Raw genomic sequence first — 21162 nt, 5'->3', positions numbered from 1 at the left:
AAAATTAGTCGGGCGTGGTGGCGGGCGCCTGTAGTCCCAGCTTCTAGGGAGGCTGAGGCAGGAGAATGGCATGAACCCAGGCGGCGGAGCTTGCAGTGAGCCGAGATCGCGCCACTGCACTCCAGCCTGGGCGACAGAGCAAGACTCCGTCTCAANTTTCAAACACCCACTATGTGCAAGTCACTGTAGAGTCCATAGAGACTAAGGATGTGTAGCACTGAACAAAATGGGGGCTTTGAGGAGCTTTCATTCCACTGCAGGGGCACACAATGAATCAAATGAGTATGTACAGCAGGTAATGAGTCAGATGGAAAAATAAAGCTTGCAGGAAGTGAAACAGGGAAGGTGGGCAGTGATGGGATTTCATGAGGAGGGGGCTTGCAGTTTAAAATAGCTTGGTTCTCAATGCCAATGAGATAACACTCACCAACAAATAAGAGAGAGAAATTATTTTAAAGCAGTTCTAATTCTTAAAGTATGTCTCTTTATCCTTTTTTCATTTCAGAACAACAAAGTCAGGCGTTTTGCTTTTGAGCTCAAAATGCAGGACAAAAGTAGTTATCTCTTGGCAGCAGACAGCGAAGTAGAAATGGAAGAATGGATCACAATTCTGAATAAGATCCTCCAGCTCAACTTTGAAGCCGCGATGCAAGAAAAGCGAAATGGTGACTCTCATGAAGGTAGGCAGGCTTGGCTTCACCTGGGCACATACACACTCTGTGGGTGTCTTTATTTTTGCCAGGTGGGTATAGGAAGGAGACTTGTGTTGCACAAGTACATGAGAAGTGGGACAGATAGGAGCTCTTTACAAATAGCCTGTCCGCAAAGGTTTTGCCACATTATAACCTACTTCCCTGACATTTTGTATGTGGAAATCATGTAATGGGAAGAACCAAAGCTTTGGAGGCAGAAAGGAAGACCTGGGTTTGAGTCCCATAAATACTGTATTTCAGCTGTGTAGCCTTGGGTAAGCAACTTATGTTTTCTGAGCCTCAGTTGACTCACCTGTAAAATGGGAATAAACATGAAAATTCTGGGAAGATGGGAGAGTAAATAAGAAAATGAATCTCAAGTATCTGGCATATAATTTTTACTGTATTATGAAATATTAGTAATAATTAGAATGCATGGGGGCCTCAGATTAAATTGGTGAGAAAAAACTGGCTATGTTCTTGACAATTCATATTTTACTTCAACCCTTATGTGGTTCCCAACCCTGGCTTCCCCTTAGAAGTACCTGGGAGCTTTTTAAAAATACCATTTACCTGATCCCACAAGAGATTCTGATTTAGTTGGCCTGGGGTGGAGCCTGGGCAGGTCTGACTTTTAGGGGGTCTCATGGATGTGTCCATGTGGGCTGTTGTTCATAGCTAGTGTCAGGTCTAATTGGACAGTGTCCATGCTATACCAGATACTCAATGTTTTGACTCTCACCACTGGACCTGTGCATCAGTATTTTTTCAAAGCACCCCAAGTGTTTCCCGGGAGCTTCCAGAGTGGGGAACCACTGTGTTCATTTGAAGGCACCTAAGAGAAATGGCCTTCCTCCTCCTGTTTCGAATGAAATGCTATGAATACAAGTAACTCCAATAATCTGTTTTGCCATTTTAGATGATGAACAAAGCAAATTGGAAGGTTCTGGTTCCAGTTTAGATAGCTACCTGCCGGAACTTGCCAAGGTAACATCATCTTACATCTTCTGCTCTTCATTGAATGCTATTGAAGTATTTCTCATTTCACTGGTTTGTCCAGAATGGAACCTGTTGAAATCATAACAATTACATTGCGATTACCTCTCTGTTTTTCTGACCTGATTACAAGGTGACATGTACTCATGCAGTATGATTTCAGGTCTGTCTTCCAAAAAGTACCCTGCAAAGTATTCTTTTATTATTATTTTAAGTGTTTTTTTCCCCCGATAATGCTTAACACTGCATCACAGGTACTGAAGAAATAACCGAAATATGCAGGCAGGTGTTCTCATAATAGCATCGTACTTTCTATGTTGATACATGTGCTCTCCCTTACTCAGGTTAATAGACACAGTTCTAAAGAGGAAGGACCTGGTAATCTTGCCGCAAAACCCAGGGGTTGCCTGAGTTACGGAAATTGTTTCTCGGTCACTCTCAATGGGAAAAAAATAAGCTATTCCTGTATCCTACAATTTTGAGAAATTTAAGAGTTACTGAAAAGCACAAAGAAAAGCAAACCAACCATACTGCTACTTCCCAGATTAAGTATCTACGATGATGTTGCCTTTTTAGCTTCCACATTCTTAAAAGATATAAAACATCAGTTATAGTTGAAGTTCTTTTTAAACACTGTCCTTATTCCCATTCTCTTCCTTTCCCACAACCCCAATCAGAAACAAGCACTATTAAAAGTTTTACTTTCATTTTTATATCTTTACAAATAAATCTATCATAATGATATATACTGTGTTATATCATTATGATAGATACTGATATAATGTTATAATTTAAACATTATATCATTATATCATTTTATATCTTTACAAATAAATCTATCATAATGATATATACTGTGTTATATCATGATAGATACTGATATAATGTTATAATTTAAACATATCAGTATGTTTAAAAATGTTTTATAAATGCTAACATACTATATTGTTCTGCACTTTAAAAAATTTTAAAATTTACCGCTTTTATTTGTACTATATAACTTTTAATTTTAGCGGTTCTATTATTTTCATTTTTTCTATTATAAACAAAGCTACAATGACTGTCCTTGTACTTGTGTCCTTGTGTGTATCTGAATGATTCTTTCTTAAATGAGAGAAATATCTTTGTCTTCTCTAGCCCTTTGCACTCTTACTCTGTTACTGCCCTTCTATTTTTTTTTTTTTTTTTGATACTAGAGTGAAATGGTGACCCTCCACACCCACATCTTAAACACTATAATAGAAACATGGTTTATCTATATAGGATTATAAATAGACTGGCATTCAGCATTGACCTTTATTTTAAGACAACATGGCTGTTCTCAAGTGTAAAATCTCCCTCCCTGGCTAGGACTTTAGAACATTGTTTTTTTTAAGGACTTGACTGTTACCACAGTATCTTTTTAGCACCTGCCTATTAAAGCTAATTTTAGTGCCACCATTGTAACCACCTCCTAGTCCAGGAAGAGTTTTGGCTTGTGTGTTTGTGTTTTTGTGTTATGAATGTCTGCGTATCATATTTTGCATTGAGATTTGCTTTTTTGTTTCTGGATGTTTGGGAGTTCATAATTTCTCAAAACAAAATGTTTGTGCCCATTTGGGTTTTAGTTTGTTGCAGCAGGTAATATATGTGATGCCATCTAGAATTCAGAAAGTAACCTTCTGCACTTATTGGGTGAACAGAATGGATACCTAGGAGAAGATTCATGTTATTTGAGCTTAATGTTGATTAATAAAAAATCTATACTTTTTCCAATGAGGGTATACAGGAACTGTCCCCTCCTTCTCTTACTACCCAGCCAATATAATTCAGTATTGTTTGATCCCAAGACCTAGGGAGATTTTTTAATATATACATATATTTAATATAAATGTGTACATATATGTATATATACTTATATTTTTATAAGTATAATTATATATATTTTTTCATTTAAAATATTTGGAACTGTTTTTAAACCATGGGTTACAAGTTAGCTTAAGCCATTTTAGTTGGCGAAATCAGTTTGATTTCAACCCCTGCTTCTTTTTGTTTTTGTCTAGTTTTTTATTCTTTTTATTGAGGTGTAATTTATAATAGCAGAATGCTCAAGCATGAATTGTAGAGCTCACTGGAGTTCACATTTGTACACTGATGTAAGCAGCCCTCAGGCTAGCTTGGACCTGAGACCCTCATTATTTTGACCTCCATCACTGTAGATTAGTGTTGACTTTTCTAGACCTTTCTGTGAATGGACTCATACATGTACGCTTTGTGTCAGGCTTCTTTAGCTAAACATTATGTGACTCACTTTAAAAAGTTTTTTTAGGTCGGGCGTAGTGGCTCATGCCTGTAATCCCAGCATTTTGGGAGGCTGAGGTGAGTGGATCATTTGAGGTTAGGAGTTCAAGACCAGCCTGGCCAACATGGGGAAACCCTGTCTCTACTAAAAATACAAAAATTAGCCAGGCGCGGTGCCTGTAATACCAGCTACTTGGGAGGCTGAGGTAGGAGAGTCACTTGAACGCGAGAGGCAGGGGTTGCAGTGAGCTGAGATCATGCCACTGCACTCTAGTCTGGGTGACAGAGCAAGACTGTGTCTCCAAAAAAAAAAAAAAAAAAAAGTTTTTTTTTTTTTAATGTGATAGAATTTAGAATTGAATGGAGAATATGAAAGTATACTGCCCTTAATAATAACATTATTTTTTATATAAAATAATATCTGCCCTTAATAATAACATTTTTTATATAAAATAGTATCATATTAAAGGCTGTGTACTATTTATATATATATTGTGTGTGTGTGTCTTGCATAGTGATATAAAAGATATTTGTTTTTCTTAGTGTGCTATTATGTATATTTCCTTTCATTGGTATATAACGTACCTATTTTGGGGGTTCGTGTGATATTTTGATATCTGTATACAATGTGTGATGGTCAAACCAGGATAATCGGGATAGCCATCACCTCAACCATTTATCTTTGTGTTGGGGATTTAAAACATTTCTCACTAGGAATCATGGTCAAAACCTAAAAAAATGCATCCTTGTTTGGGACTTTACTGTTTTTTTCTTTCCCCCTCGCTTTGAGGTGTTTTAAAAATAATTTTATATAGGAAGGCAGAAAAAGGTAGAAACGGTGGAAAGTAATTTTTTGAAGAGGAAAAGAATGAAGAAAATGGAGATGAGTTATTCACTCAGCACGTGGATATCTGTGGACTTTGCCTTTTAAAACCCAGCTCAGTGGTGTCAGTGTGAGCAGCCCAGGCACTAAGGGGAGACCTGTGTTTCCTGTCCCCAGCCCTGAGCAAGAATGCAGTTTTGGCTGTTTATCATCCCCCTTCAGGGTGTCTGGATTATTTGCACTGGTTGAGAAGGCAAAGAAGTTGATCTGGTAACTGTTGGTCATCCCATTTTTAGGAGGAATGGATTCCATGGTTACAGAATCAGAGGCTGAAGTGTACAGGGGGAGGGGTGGAGAGAGAGAGAACTGTGTAAGGTGTTTACTCAGGGGATGAAGAGATAAAGAGGTCAGTATCAGGGAAGGAAGGTGCAAGAAAGGGTCAGGCTGGGAGGCTGGGCCACAATTCAGTCAGATTGCAGAGAAAGGCCTAGAACAATGGGGGTAGGCAGAAGGTGGCTGAAGGTGTAATTTAATGGCAGGTTCCTTGTCTAATCAGCTCCTCTAACCTCCTTCATCCTGTTGCCCCGGCTTTTGTTTTCCACTGTGACTAAGACATAGCCAAACAGGATATGACTGACAGGAAGTTGTTTCAGTGCAAAAATAACTGTTGTCTCATTCTGGAATATTATGGAAGGGCTCATTACTTACAGTATGAGTGATGTAAACCTAGGTTTTCAGAATATTTTGTATAATCTTGGAACTTATGTTTGTACATTTAGTACTGAACATCTTTATTGTTTTCTTATTAGAGAACACACTGTATTTACCCTAAAACTGGTTCTTTTCCTCCTATTGTCTACTATGGAGCCAAACAATTTTTTATTATAAATATAACAGTGTATAGTCTCAGTCTTCTAAATATTTTAGTTAGATACACAAACCATAATTCAAGTTAGTTAATTGGTTTCTTCCCTAGAAGGTCAAGGAGTAACATAATCAGGTTATAAACTTCGTTACTAGTTATTTAATAATTTATTTCTTGGGTTACATTTATATCTTAGGTGACATCAGAACATATATGTCACCTCCTTAAGATAGTGTGAAGAAAACCCACCTTATGTTTTCTTCCACAGCTTTTCTGTTTGTGAGCTTTTATTTTTGTACTCAAAGAATAGCATCCAACTTTTACTTTGGTTTCCCCATTTGTTTCTGAAAGAGAAGTAGAATTTCATCTGAATCCAGAATTACTCACACCCTTTTACCTTTCAACTTTGTTTTAAGCAAATGAACTTATTGTTCCAGGTAAATCTTCCACAGTTGCGTGCAGGGGAAAGTATGATGTCTCAGACTTTCTAGTCTCATAGAGATGGAGTGAGGATCAAGGGCCATGCTCAGCAGAACTTGTCAGAACCCAGCGCTTTCACAGACACTTTTTCTGAATTTTTAAACCAAGTCTGTAATAAGTGCTTTCTTCCCTAGATTCCAATCCAGAAAACAATATCATTGCACTATGATACAAACGAGCTGGCTAGGCTTGTGTCTGTGGGGTCAGCTGGCTTTGCATTTCTAGGCCTCCTTTGTGAAGAGGATGAGCTGATGGTCCTGAGAAGTTAGGTGTCTTGGAAGTAGTGGAAATAGATCATGATAACTCTTTAAATTAAAGAGTATGTATTTTGGCCTCAAAATGTTTTGCAAAGTCCTTCTGTTCCAACCCATTCTACTTAAATGACCCAACAATCAATACAATGTTTCTGGTAATTCATCCTCAGAATAAGATGCTGTTGACTGTAGTCTTTGTCTCTAAATTGTTTTATCTACTCGCAAATAAATTTAAGACACACAATATGCCTAAAGCCTACAGCAGACTTTCTGGAAACTCTTGAATGTTTGGTCCATAACTACGTCTTAAGACAAAGAAGAAAACCTTGTCAGGGTGTGTCATTAGTGCTTGAATGTAGGGTTTACAGGATGGGGTGGGGTGGGGGTATCGCCCTTGGTTTAGATGAATCATTCTCTTCCTTATCTTCTCAGCAGACACCAGTTTCTACAGAGAACAGCTCTGCCATTGTGCTTTCTCTGTTTCCATTTTCCTCTCATTCTCTTCTCCACGAAACCCAGAGTAGTCAGTGGGCTTTGGGCAGGAAAGTGGCAACAGGGTGTCTGGGGAAAAGCCAGTTGGCTCTTCCTACCATCACAATATAGACTGACCATAGTTTATTTTAAAAGCAGAGCTCGTTTCCATCATTCTGAGAAGTGCTCAACTGCAGTCTTTGGGATGATATTTGTTATAGCTGTATTTTGTCCACTCTTAGATTGTGAGAGTACATATTACAAGTATTTATTTTATTATCTTTACTAAAATTTTAATTAAAAATAAGTATGCTTGTCACAGTAAGTAAAAATACCCAAAGTTGTTTAAAGAAAAGTTCACCTTTTCCCTTCATCCTCCATTCCCACATTCCTGAGAACACTGACGTTAATAACCAGTTGCAATTCCCCTTTCACCAAACTGATTGCTCATAGAAATATAGAGAAACATATGTAAGGTTTTTAAGTTTTTTTATAAAAATATGTTCACAATATATACTTTATTCTGAAATTTACTGAATCACTTAAAAATATTTCATAGATGTCCCTCTGGACCAGTAGAAGATCTGGTTCCCTCTTACATGCATATCAGCAAGCTGCATGATATTTCCACTGTTGCTACTGTATACTTCATTCAGCCATCTCCCTATTAATGAACGTTTAGGGTTTTTTCAGTTTAAGTCAAAGTTTATTGTGTTTTTAATGCTTTAAACATTGCCAAGTTACTGTCCCAAAAAGCTGTAACAATTCACATTTCTGTTTCTCTGCATCTTCACCAGATGAGTATAAAATGATATTTTACTGTGCTTTCATTTACATTTTGCTGGTTATTAGTGATATTTTTCGTATTTTCGTACATTTATTTGCCACTTGTGTTTTTTCTTCCTGACTCGCCTGTTCACATTCTTTACCTTTTTTTCTTCTTTCTTGTGTAGTGTAATAGACTCTAAAGCCAGGCAAACTGAGTTAGAAGCCAGGCCTCTATTTCATGATGTAGGTCTTTGGGCGAAGTACCTAACACTCATGCCTTAGTGTCTTCTCTTTTAATGAGCAGGGGTAATAATAGTACCTGCCTCCTAAGGTTGTATAAAATTAAAATGGGCACTTAGGGTATATCTGGCAGGTAGTTATTGGCTGTTATCAGTAGTAGCTCTTATCATTACTATTCTTCCAGATACTGTTTCCTGACTCTGGGGCAAAGTCCTGCTCTCCCTGAACCACATTTTTCTACCTCTTAGATTGTATTTCGTAATTCCTTCAGCCACTGTTGGGCATCCTTCCTGTTTAATGCATCGTCCTAGACCTTAGGAGGGATAGGAAGAACTTTAAGAAGCCAAATTTGCTTTTTATGTATCTCATAGCAGAGCAATTGATATATATTAAGTAGATTACAAACCTTTAAGTTATTTTTACATCTAAAGCTGTCCCTTCTTTTCCAATAAATGATGTCTGTGGTAACGAATATATCTGTTGGGTGTTAGTGACAAAATCAGAATGCTTTGTGTCTATTTTGGCTAGTAGTTAATTGTTTTTCTTTTATTATGTCTGCATTCTTATTTGTTCTTTAATTATATGGAGCTCATTAGCAGTTTTTCTTGCTTTATTCATTTCTTATCTTCTAGCACAGTCAACTCGAGACAACAAGCATCTTTCAGAAAGGCATCAGGAATTGCATCTACATTAAGAACCCACTCCTCTGCTCTCGCGTCTGAGAACATAACACAGTATTTGCCTTTGTTGAAGGGCTCAAGCGGACGATTCAGAAGTAGAATAGATAACTGTTGGTGGTGGCTTGCAGCACCTAGTACTGACGGTTTTGTTAGGAAACACCACAGGCAGTATACAATGTAAAGCAAATTCTTTGGGTTCAGTTAAGGAGATTCCACTTGCACATGTTCTTGCTCTTTTGGTGTAAAAAATTAGGAAAGGTGACAGGCAGGATAGACTAAAATGAAGTGGTCCCATCTCCCATATGGAGAGCACCTGCCTCCACCACAGGCAAGTGTTTTGCCCTGGAAGCATAAACAGAAGATTGCAGTAATGCTCCTTCACCTCTATAGCCTTCAGGCTCCCACTGATAGCATCAAGATAAACTTGGTGTGGCAAGAGACTTGAGCCATCATCTTGTTTAACATGTTTACACAGAAATTAAAATGGAACCCAGAGAGGCTGTGTAGCTTGCACAGCTGCTTAACTGAACTAGAACCAGAACGCAGTTTCCTAGTATTCTGGTGCCCATTTTATTTAAACATAGACAGCTGATCATGATAGTTTGGATCATTACTAAAGACCTTTGTATACAACAATCGCATGGCTAAGAAGATTCAGATGCTTGTTTTCTCATTATCCATGATTGGAAATGTAATAATAGACTTTGCTCTGCCACCAACAGAAGAGACAAGACACCTTTTCTGCTGTGGCTGTGAGTGCCCCACGGAGTGCTGAGATGTGACACATGTCTCTGGGGAAAGTAGCAGATGAGAGAGTGCGTTCTATTCCGACTCCACAGACTTAGCTGTGGAGACTGAGAGTCATGGAGAGCTCTGACTGACAAGAAGAACAGAATATAGACTTAGAGGCACCAGGCATGAAAAATCATAAAGATGGAGATGACTTCTATCTCGTGAATGTCTGAAAAGCCTCTCTCTTTCTCTTCCCAAATCCCACATCTCCAGCCCCCATCTCTGCCACCATCTATCTGTCTTCTTCTGTGGCTTCTCTTCTGTCCACCTCTTCAATGTTGGGCCCCCAGGATTTTGTCTTCAGACCCACTTCCACCCTCTTCCTCAGGACATCTTGTCCATTCCCAAGTCTGGAACTCCAGCCTTCCTCTCGGCCTTGTGCTCAAGTTTCATCCCTCTAGCTGTCTATTGGATGTTTCCAGTTGGAAATTCCACAGGCATCTCTACCCAGGCATCTCTACACAAAGATGATAAGGATATTATCATCTTTTTGGCAGATTTGTTTTTCCTGAGTTTTCTGTCTTGTTTATGGATTCACCATTCATCAGGCTGCCCAAGCTAGAAATGTGGGATTTGTTAATCGGCCCTGCTGTGAGATGGGGAGACTGGTGTGATAACCCGAGAAAGACATTGTGGGCCTCTGGGTCTTACCCTTTTTAACCCGTTGCCTCAGCTCTACCCAATTGATGCTTCTGAAATGTGGAGCTCGTTTTATTCTCCTACCTAAAATGTTGCAGGATATTTTAGATTCTGAATGAAATCCCCAGTCTTTTTTTTTTTTAAGTGAAAGCAAGTTTATTAAGAAAGTAAAGGAATAAAGAATGGCTATGCCATTGGCAAAGCAGCCCTGAGGGCTGCTGGTTGCCCATTTTTATGGTTATTTCTTGATGATATGCTAAACAAGGGGGAAGTCCCCAATCCTTAGCAGGCAAATCCCAGACTCATTTCTCTTAACTTTTTTTTTTTTTTTAAATCATGCCCTGCCTTTTGGTTATGATGAGTGACTTGGTGATTGCTCAGGTGTGACTTGTCCCTTTGCACCTGCTGTGCCTTCTCCTAGAATGTGCTTTTCTCCTTTCCTGGCCAAGTGTTCTTGTCCCTCCAGATGGGCCTTCCCTTGGGAGGTGGTTTCTGACTACCACCCCCCAGTCCAAGTTGATTTCCACTGTTACCTTAAACTTTCTTGTGTCCTCTTATTACCTGTTGATATGCTGTCTCCCCACCTGGTGTTCCTTGGGGCTAGGGACTTCCTTCATTCACATTTCACATGTCTCTAGGGCCTGGCTCATAAGAGGTGCTTAATGAATATTTATTGAATTAATCAGCATCTTGTCCTGCAAGATCAGCCATCATTTTCTCTATCTCATCATTCAAAATATTTTCCTTCCTCTTCCCCTTCTTGCACCCAGTCATAGACTGGACTCTGTTAAATCCTTCCTAGCATCTGGGCTCATTTCCATCTTCAGTGTCTGTGCATCCTTTTCATTCAGCCAGGACTCTTCAGCTCGATTCCGCCCCTTCATTCCAAGTCTATCCCATATTCCATTACTTTATGAAGACTTTCCTGACACACAGATGCTTAATTATTCTCTTTTGCTTTCTTTGTGTTGACTTTGGCTCTACCACTGATTGTGAGCTTCAGAAGGGCAGGAATCTCATCGTCACTTCTTTTTCTTCCTGGTGCTTACTTTGTGTGCTGCACATTCCCTGGCACACACAGCGGCTTCTCCAGCGCGAGGCAGAGCTTTCCAGCAGCCTCAGCCTTCAGGACTAGGCAGCTTTTAACTGTATTGGGGCACCTTTGCAAGGAAAGGATTTTGTTAAATGTAATTTTTATTTATCTTGTTATCAGAGTGCCAGAGAAGCAGAAATCAAACTGAAAAGTGAAAGCAGAGTCAAACTTTTTTATCTGGACCCAGATGCCCAGGTAAGGACTATCTAAATGTTTAATATTTAAAACCAAGTGTGGGAGAGAAAATCATCGATGGGCTTATTTGTTTATTTGTTTGCTTTGTTTATTTTGGAACAACAAGCAAAATAACTATAGAAAATTCGGGGAAAAGAGGAAAAATAAAAATGTATAATCTCATCACCATAGCATTACTATTGTGAATATTTGATATTTAATAGATGTTTGAAAATTGGGAGAGATTTATTGAAAGACATTCTCAAGTTCACAAAGAACATCTAATTTATCTGTTAAAATAGCCATCAGAAAATAGCAGGTATCACTGCAGTTGCCTGGGAGTCAATGATAATTCCCGAGCAGCCCAGGCTCAGGCTCAAATACAAACCTTTTCCATTTAACTTCAATGATAAGTACTTCTCTGTTTCCTCACAGACCTTATAATCATATGTATGTGTGTTTATATGTCTATAATTTTTATCTGCTTTTAAGAAGTTTTTGTTTATCATGGTAAAAATATACATAATATAAAATTTACCATTGTAACCATTTTTAAATGTACAGTTCAGTGGCATTAAATACATTCTCATTATTGTACAACCATTAACACCATCCTTTTCCAGAACTTCTTCATTTTCCCACACAGAAACTTTGTACCAAATAATAACCTTCCTTTCCTTCTTCCCCCATCCCCTGGTAACCTCTGTTCTACTCTGTGAACTTGCCTATTTTAGGAACCTCATAAATATGGAATCATATAGTATTTGTCCTTTGTTTCTGGCTTCTTAAACTTAATGTTTTCAAGGTCAATCCATGTTGCAGCATGTGTCAGAATTTCCTTCCTTTCTGTGGCGAATATTCCATTGTATGTATATACTACATTTTATGTATCCTTATACATCTGTTGATGGACACTTGGTTGGATACTGGATGGACATTGGTTATGTTGTTCATAATCATAATTTTCAAGCTCTGTATTTTTTCAGTTCACCCATTGAGTAGGCATACCATCATGTCTTTTTTTTTTTTTTTTGAGACGGAGTCTTGCGCTGTCGCCCCGGCTGGAGTGCAGTGGCGCAATCTTGGCTCACTGCAAGCTCCGCCTCCCAGGTTCACGCCATTCTCCTGCCTCGGCCTCCCAAGTAGCTGGGACCACAGGTGCCCGCTACCACACCTGGCTAATTTTTAAAATATTTTTAGTAGAGACGGGGTCTCACTGTGTTAAGGCAGGATGGTCTTGATCTCCTGACCTTGTGATCCACCAGCCTCGGCCTCCCAAAATGCTGGGATTACAGGCGTGAGCCACGATACCCCGCCCATGTCTTTGACCATTATTATCAACTATGTGTGTAACTACTCTAAACCATAGAAACTGATTATATAATAGCAATACTATTGTGAGTAAATAAGTGTATATAGCTTTTCCATATTTTATTCTGTTTTCTTTGGATGCATTTATGATGATTTTTAAAAATAAGAGCATAACTTATTTATATGTTTACATTTTCTTTTAAAGAAGCTTGATTTCTCATCAGCTGAGCCAGAAGTTAAGCCATTTGAAGAGAAGTTTGGAAAAAGGATCCTTGTCAAGTGCAATGATTTATCTTTCAATTTGCAATGCTGCGTTGCCGAAAATGAAGAAGGACCCACTACAAATGTAATTTTTCTTTTTAAAAATAAAGATAAAAAAATAGAGGCAGAAGTTTCAAATGTGCCTTTACAGTGCAGCTTGGATAAGAAATCCTAGTCCCTAGTATCAAAGAGGTGCAGTGTTTGGATCAGGATATGGAGGTTGTTTAGCCTGCAAGGACAGGATGTTCGTGTTGAAAGATGAGGGTGGTAGGTGTGTGCTCAGCTTTCTAGGAGACAGAGTTCATCTTAGATGCTTCGGGGAATGCAACTGTGTTTTCTATGGAGCGGACATTATGTAGCAAAACACATAAAGCTAAAATAATTGTTTTGTTTGTTTCCTAAAATGTTTTATAACCTAATTATCTGTATTCTAAAGGATGAGACTGTTTATCTTTAGTAGTAATTTATGGCAACAGTCCTAAATAGGTCTTGTCATTTCTCTTTTGATAGCAACATTCTTTTGTCCCTGTTTGAGTCATAGTGATCATTGGATTGTTTTGTTTTGTTCAGGTTGAACCTTTCTTTGTTACTCTATCCCTGTTTGACATAAAATACAACCGAAAGATTTCTGCCGATTTCCACGTAGACCTGAACCATTTCTCAGTGAGGCAAATGCTGGCCACCACGTCCCCGGCGCTGATGAATGGCAGCGGGCAGAGCCCATCTGTCCTCAAGGGCATCCTTCATGAAGCTGCCATGCAGTATCCGAAGCAGGTGGGGAATATGAGCCCAGCATTCCTACTACTCAGACTCACCTTGCATGCTATGTAAATGCACCAAAAATGCTCAAATTAGACCTTGTAACGCAGAAATGGGGTCATTAGACTCTTAATTAATAGTATTTATTATTAGACAGTAAAAGCAAGCTGAGAAATAAGTGGCTTTTAATTTCATTTTTTCTTTCTAAACGTTCTAGTTACCTCCCTCACCAAATAGACTCTTTGAGCAGATGATGAACTATTTGTCAGCTAACTAGTTTAACACTGGGTGCTTTTTACTAGTTGTCCTGTTTCACTGTTCTTTGCTGTTTAATGTTCATGGGATTTGTTTAACGCAGCTGTGAATTCTGCTGACTGAAGAAAATTCTTTGTCTCCTAGGGAATATTTTCAGTCACTTGTCCTCATCCAGATATATTTCTTGTGGCCAGAATTGAAAAAGTCCTTCAGGGGAGCATCACACATTGCGCTGAGCCATATATGAAAAGTTCAGACTCTTCTAAGGTATGAATGGCTTTTAAACTTTGTGGTAGTAAAAAGCAATCTGAACAGAGGCATTTATGTGAAACTATAAATGCTTAATGAAATACAACATAAGCCATATTTACACTCTAAAAGACGTAGAATATGCTACATGTATTTACTCTGAACTTTATGTCGTTATTGTGAAAGAAATGTAGTCCTATGTGTAAATAAAGTGCTCCACTTGACTAGACAATTCTGACCTCCTAAAATAATTTGCAAAGGAATTACCAGCTTAATAGTAAACTTTCTCTGTTAGAAAATACATGTATGACATTCAAATAAAGTTCCTTATATTTGTTAATGTGCCTGTTGGGTCCTGAAATTATATTTTGGTCCACTTACACTTATATATGAGGCTGGAGACCAGGAAATGCCTTTGGCTCAGATGGCCTGGCCAGTAGTGTCAGTGATTCAGGTCCACTTGGTTTTCGCTAGAGGAGGCAGAGTTTTAGGTGGAAGATGGAAAGAAAACATATGTGATGTATGTTTGGGTTTTTTCAAAGCAGTGTTCATTACTCGGGAAGTGCCTAGGCATGGACATACCATAGCATTATTAAATGTTAGAGGTCATCTAGTAAAAGATGTGCTTTCATATTTCAGGACACTGAGGCTCACCAAGGCTTAGTGACCTGCTCAGTGTCTCACAGCTGGAGCTGCCAGAGGGCACTTGACTGCCACTTCGTAGCACCTTGTGCTACCTGGTTAGTGTAATCTGTTGAGTGCTATTATCCTTGCCAGTTTTACGTATTTTTAGTTCTTTTTTTTTTTTTTTTTTTTAATTTATGTGGTCATCTGAGAGGCCTGAATTCACTGACAAGGACTGGTCCGCATACCCCAGAGGCTGTGAGTGAAGTTTACTAAGTTGGATTCAGAGTTTCCTTTCATCACCTCTGTGGGCACTCATGCATCATAGCTGTGTCCACAGGATGCAGGATGGCCATTGAGAAATGGGTTTCGGAGTCAGAAACCTGGGTGCTGTATGCCTAACTCACCTGGGTCCTTTGGACAAATCACATCACCTCTCTGGCCTCCAGATGTTCCTTCTGTGCATGAAGGATGATGTTACTTCCTGCCTCTGCCTTCCTCATAGGGACAGTGTTAGGATCAAACAAATCATGGACGAGTCAGTGCTGTGGGCACCATAAATCACAGAAAGCCCAGAAGACGCTGTCATTTATTACAGCCCCAGTCAAGTAAAAGCCCATTTACCCAGGCACATTGTTTCCAACAGTAAGCGTTTTTGGCTGATGAAAGCTGTGTAAAGTTTGGTCTCTGGAGAGAAGCTGTTTTATTTTTTTAAATCAAGTCTGTAAAACCGTGGACAAGAAGCTCTTTTAGCTCTTTTATGTTTTGATTAATAATCAATGAAGGCCCGAGATAAGATCTCCTCCCCCGACTGTGTATGCAACACATTTCCAAGGCCCATCCACACCAACTTTGTTACTTCTGCCTGCTGCATGCATGGTTTGAAATTTGGCAGCTCATGTTGGTGTAAAAATCACATATCACTGTAGGCTAAACATACCTCTGCACACTCCTCCATGTCCACTGAGCCTCTGCTGAAGTCTGCTTTTTCTTCATTATTTATGGAATGTAAAGCTCATCCATGTGTACATTATTCATGCATTTACTTTCCTGCCACCTCCAAAACATTCAATTAAAGCAGGAATTAAGGCTCAACCATCTTACTTTAGCACAGTTTTGGCAGAAATGTTACAGTGAGATGATTTTTTTCAGTCTGTCAAAGTTGTTTCTTCATGTTTTCCAAGATGGTCTAGAACATCATTTAGAGTAAATTTTCATTTTGGAGGAAATTTTTATGAAAAGTCTCTGTAGGTATCTCCTGTGAATAGATGTTTTAAAAATAAAGAGAAGGGGAAAAAGGCCCAAAGGGCAAAAATAGGTTTCTTACTCTGACTTTCACACATACTGTGTTCTATTTGCACCCTTCATATATCTGAGAGCTAAGTCCTCATTCATTGCAGAAAAGGCTTATTGATGTCTTATGTTTTAGCCTTAAATTTTATGAAATTACTGCATTTTACTCCACAACATATTCATCGTTGTTAGAACCAAAAAATCTTGAACCTGAGAATGTTTGAGTAAATTGACCCTGCAGCTAGGCAGATCATTGTACCCTAAGACTCATACACCTAAGACCCCACTAAGTCGCCCCATCCAAGGAGGCAAGAACATACCTCACTGGAGAATGGGGGAGGTCCCAGATGAATCCCTGACGTCTCTTCCAATTAGGATGTATTTTCCAGTTTACTCATGAAGGCAGCAGTTCCTACAGCATGATCATGGTAGGATTATAAAGTTTCGCAACTGGCAGGGGTCATGAAAAGTATAGCCCCCATTTTCAGGTGTGGATAGTGGAGCCCAGAGAGATTTGATAGCCTACAGAGTCAGACAGCTGGATTCAGTGTGACTTAGAGACAGACAGCTTTGTCATCTAGATCCTTCTGGATCCTTCTAGATCCTTCCTGTGGCTGATGGTGCACACAGATCACCAGAGGTCTTGTCAGAATGCACGTTCTTATCCAGGAGGGTTGGGGCAAGGCCTGAGACTCTGCATTTCTACAGTGATGCTGATGCTGTAGCATACTTTGGCTTTGGAGCACATTTCCCAAAATCGGTTGACTTTGATATACTTATGTAAAAGACCCTTCAGTAAAAAAAATAAAATAAAAAATTAAGTAATGTAAAAGACCCTTCACTGTGACTCTGAGACAATCAAACTTTACACTGATGACAAAGCACTATCATAGTACAGACTAATTTGGAAAAATTAAGCATTATCGTTTTTAGCAATAGGGGTATAGATGATTAATAATAGGCCTGCCTTAGGCTAAAAGCAAATAAGCTTTATTGTACACTCTGAATTAATCAGTCGATCTACAACAAACCAAAATTAATCATTAGGAAGTAGAAATAGCAGTAATTCATATTTAGAAAGCAAGAACATAGCATTGAGAGCCCCGGCCTAACGGAAGTCAGTATCTTAATATCTTACCCCTTATATTGTGGAAATCAGCATAAGCTAGTGCACATTAGGAGCTGTGAAAGCTTAGTATTTTAATTAATGTTCTCATTTAAATCCTAATAATGTGATATATTTTGGTATGGATACCAAATAGTAATTATTAATAACTCAGTAGACTTATAATAAGTAGTATTTAGTCATAAAGATGTATGAAAACCTCTGAAACAGTGTGTTTGTTGCCTGTAAAGACCAAAGAAGAGACATGGATTTTGGAAAGTCTTCATTCTGTATTCTTTGAGAATCACTGCTAGAGAATGGCTTAAATAAACTACTCTGCACAGAGTGCAAGTGCAGCCATATTCATTACTGTATGATTTGCTTTTCTGTGCATCTGATGCTATGGTAAGGACTTATTTAGTGAGTGTGTAAGGATGGCTATTTAGGTCACAGTTCTTTCAGTGAGATACAGTATCTCATAGCTTTATTCTCATGTCTTCAAGGTGGCTCAGAAGGTGCTGAAGAATGCCAAGCAGGCATGCCAAAGACTAGGACAGTATAGAATGCCATTTGCTTGGGCAGCAAGGTAAGGAACACCTTGTATACCTTTTAAATAGATATAGATAGATGCATGGATGGGTCAATAGGCCTATTCTGTTTGTTGTTCAGAGACAAAGAGGATTTGAATGTGTAAAATTGAGAAATACGTAAGCCCAAATTTTGAAAAAATCATTTAGTAGAGTCACAGAGAGGAAAGACACTGTCTGGAGAGGTGCTACCTGGAGGTGGCAGGGTGCATGGGAGTGTTAGCTGCGGAGCTGGGATTCTAGGACCCAACCATGTGCCTCCAGCTGGAAGTCAGGGCAGTCCAGTGTGGCCTGGGGTGATCTTTATCTCTTGACTCTACTTGTTAAGCATTTGACTTGCGTATGTTGTTTCCTAAGCACAAGCCATTGACTGGAACTGTTTTCTATGTAAATTGATTTAGTTGTTCTCATCCCCGTAAATGTTTTCTATGTTTTTAGATAATGAGATTTCTGTTGGCTATAGCCAATGGAATAGTAATTAGACTTCTCATAGAAACCAGATTTAAATAATGAATTGATTTTGGTGTTTTGGAAACCCAGTTTAGAAATGTTGCTTTGCCATTTCAGGACGTTGTTTAAGGATGCATCTGGAAATCTTGACAAAAATGCCAGATTTTCTGCCATCTACAGGCAAGACAGCAATAAGCTCTCCAATGATGACATGCTCAAGTTACTTGCAGACTTTCGGAAGTGAGTTTCAAGGTCTTATTTCCACACCTGAAAGATAGAAGCTGTGTAGTGAGGAGGCAGGAACAGAGGAGCAGTCATTTACGTTGCTGGATTTAGACATCAGACGGGATGGCAAATGAGCGTGGAGCATTTCGTCAAACCCTTAAGAAGAAAGATGGAATGAAAATCAGAAGAATAACTGGTTAATTTGAATTCTGTAGAGGATGTTTTGGGCGGTGCTGTGAAGGGTGGGTTGGGTAGGGTTGAGCCTAGGGGGTAAGGAAACAGTTGAGGAACCTTGTCAAGAGGTGAGAAAGGACTCAGCAAAGCCACTGCAAGTGCAAACAGGAAGAAGGGGACAAATTCAAATCGTGTCAAAGAGATACGATGATTGGGTCTTGGCTTCCTGGTTGGGTGTTGGGGTGGTAATAGTCTAAGATAAATAACTTGCAAGGTATCTAACTTGAAAGTTTCTCGCACCAGTTGTTGCTTAGCTTATGGCGGCATTGCTCCACTCTGCCTGTGGCCTCACATGGTCCTCTTCCTGTGTGTCTCTGTCCAAATTCCCGTCTTAGAACACTAGTGATAAAGGATCAGGGCCAAGCCTAGTGACCTCATCTTAACTGATTGCGTCGGCAGAGACCCTGTTTCCAAATAGGTTCCGTTTATAGGTACAAAGAGTTAGAACTTCACGATGCTTTTGGAGGACACGATTCAACCCATAAGAGAGAGCAAGGAATGTGTGCAACATCACAGGGCTGGCAGCTTCCCCAAGTCAGTCTTGCCCGAGGGTCTGTGCCCTTAACCTCTGTGCTGTTTTGCTGCTACATCCTAAAGAGTTCACTTCTGAGCCTTTGAAGCTGATTTTCTTTGCTAGGGAGATGGGTCTTAGAACTTTTCTGGGGAAATTCTGGGAATGTGAAAGAGCTGAGGGCACTAGAAGATGTGAAATGAAAAGAATAGCTGAGAGCCAAATGCTAACTATTCTATGCCAAAGATATCCTTGTTTTGTTTGTTTTATGTGCATATCAAAATAACAATCTTATCAGTTTGTCTAGAATTCAAGAATGGTGGTTTAGCTTTCTTTAACCTCATTTTACCATTTTCTTATCTCTCTTCAGTAGTAGGAATAGAAAAGATATGAGTCATAGAAACAGGCTCAGTAAGTTCTAAAAACAGCGATGTATTCCTAATCAGAATCCAATCACATCCACGTCAGCAGGTGACTTTAGCCTTCACAGCGATGTGAAATCCCTTGTCAAGAGGCTCAAAAAGGTAGAAAGGATTCTCAAGGTCTCTTTCAGTTATGTGATGATACAGTTTTTGACAGTCTTGGTGTTTCCCCTTTTTGGAGCTTTAATAAGAAGTGCAACCTCAGTTTTGCTAGCATCAAGCTAATCTTACCTGGACAGATGTTAGCCTGTTCAGCAAAGCAGAGTGCATACCCACTGGGCTGATTTGGAATGAACCTTTCCCAGTTCATGTAGGGAATTGGAGAATGGGGAGAGGAGGATGCTGGTGAAGGATGAAGCCTACTGGGTTAGCCTTCCAGGGTTCCTGAACTGTACAGGTGCCCCAAATTCCCAGTCACTATGTGACAGTTTTATGACCTGGTAAGGACACAGGTCTTGGCCAGGGAGTGCCCCCCAGATCCCTATGAATCTGTTATTCATGAAAGACTAAATGAAAGAATAGTACCTTATTTTTACTTTTAAATCATAGAGGGTCTTTAATTTACAAACATAATACATGTTCATTTTAGAAATTTTGAGAAAACAGAATAAAAGGATGAAAAAAGGTTTACTACTAGTTTTACCCTTCATGATGAACTTTTGGGGAACATTTTTTTTTGTTTTTTGTTTTTTTTTTTGAGATGGAGTCTCGCTCTGTCCCTCAGGCTGGAGTGCAGTAGCGCGATTTTGGCTCACTCCTGCCTCAGCCTCCCGAGTAGCTGGGACTGCAGACGCCCACCACCACGCCTGGCTAATTTTTGTATTTTTAGTAGTGACGGGGTTTCACCATATTGGCCAGGCTGGTCTCGAACTGCTGACCTTGTGATCTGCCCACCTCGGCCTCCCAAAGTGCTGGGATTACAAGCGTGAACCACTGCCCCCAGCCTAGGGGGGAACAGTTTTTTTGTTTTTTGTTTTTTGTTTTTTTTTGGAGACAGAGTTTCACTCTTGTTGCCCAGGCTGGAGTGCAATGGCCTGATCTCGGCTCACCGCAACCTCCGCCTCCCAGGTTCAAGCAATTCTCCTGCCTCCCCGGTAGCTGGGATTATAGGTGTGTGCCACCACACCCAGCTAATTTTGTATTTTTAGTAGAGATGGGGTTTCTCCATGTTGGTCAGGCTGGTTTTGAACTCCCAACCTCAGGTGATCCACCCACCTGGGCCTCCCAAAGTGCTGAGATTACAGGCATGAGCCACCGCGCCCGGTTGGGAATTTTTTTTTACATTTTATTTATTTACATTTTATTTTAGTTTATCTTATGTAGCTATGATCATACCAAATATGTGATATTTCCCTGCATAACTCAAGTATTTTCTGAAAGTGTGATATACACATTTTTATAGACATCATTTTTAATGCATAAGTATTATAATAGTCCATTGAGATAGATCATAGATTGTTTAACTCTTCCCCCATTTTTTAACTTTTTTTTTTTTTTCCGAGATGGAGTCTTGCTCTGTCGCCAGGCTGGATGGCAGTGGCACCATCTTGGCTCACTGCAACCTCTGCCTCCCGGGTTCAAGCAATTCTCCTGCCTCAGCCTCCTGAGTAGCTGGGACTACAAGCACCC

General features: G+C 39.5%; 1 protein-coding gene across 7 annotated transcripts in view; it reads left to right on the top strand.

Annotated features, from left to right (window-relative positions):
* DOCK9 (dedicator of cytokinesis 9) overlaps positions 1–21162 on the top strand; it is a 299448-nt gene that overhangs the window by 174102 nt on the left and 104184 nt on the right. For all 7 annotated transcript variants that reach the window (XM_025364043.1, XM_025364040.1, XM_025364041.1 and 4 more), the window contains exons 8-15: positions 506–680; positions 1612–1679; positions 11194–11268; positions 12764–12904; positions 13390–13593; positions 13978–14100; positions 17608–17690; positions 18259–18381. In XM_025364043.1, the coding sequence (XP_025219828.1) occupies positions 506–680; positions 1612–1679; positions 11194–11268; positions 12764–12904; positions 13390–13593; positions 13978–14100; positions 17608–17690; positions 18259–18381 (992 nt within the window). The remainder of the gene's footprint in view (positions 1–505; positions 681–1611; positions 1680–11193; positions 11269–12763; positions 12905–13389; positions 13594–13977; positions 14101–17607; positions 17691–18258; positions 18382–21162) is intronic.

Source organism: Theropithecus gelada, chromosome 17 (genome assembly GCF_003255815.1).
Source record: "Theropithecus gelada isolate Dixy chromosome 17, Tgel_1.0, whole genome shotgun sequence".
Taxonomy (NCBI): domain Eukaryota; kingdom Metazoa; phylum Chordata; class Mammalia; order Primates; family Cercopithecidae; genus Theropithecus; species Theropithecus gelada.
The sequence above is the reverse complement of the archived record's forward strand: the minus strand, read 5'-3'. Positions and strand labels throughout refer to the sequence as shown.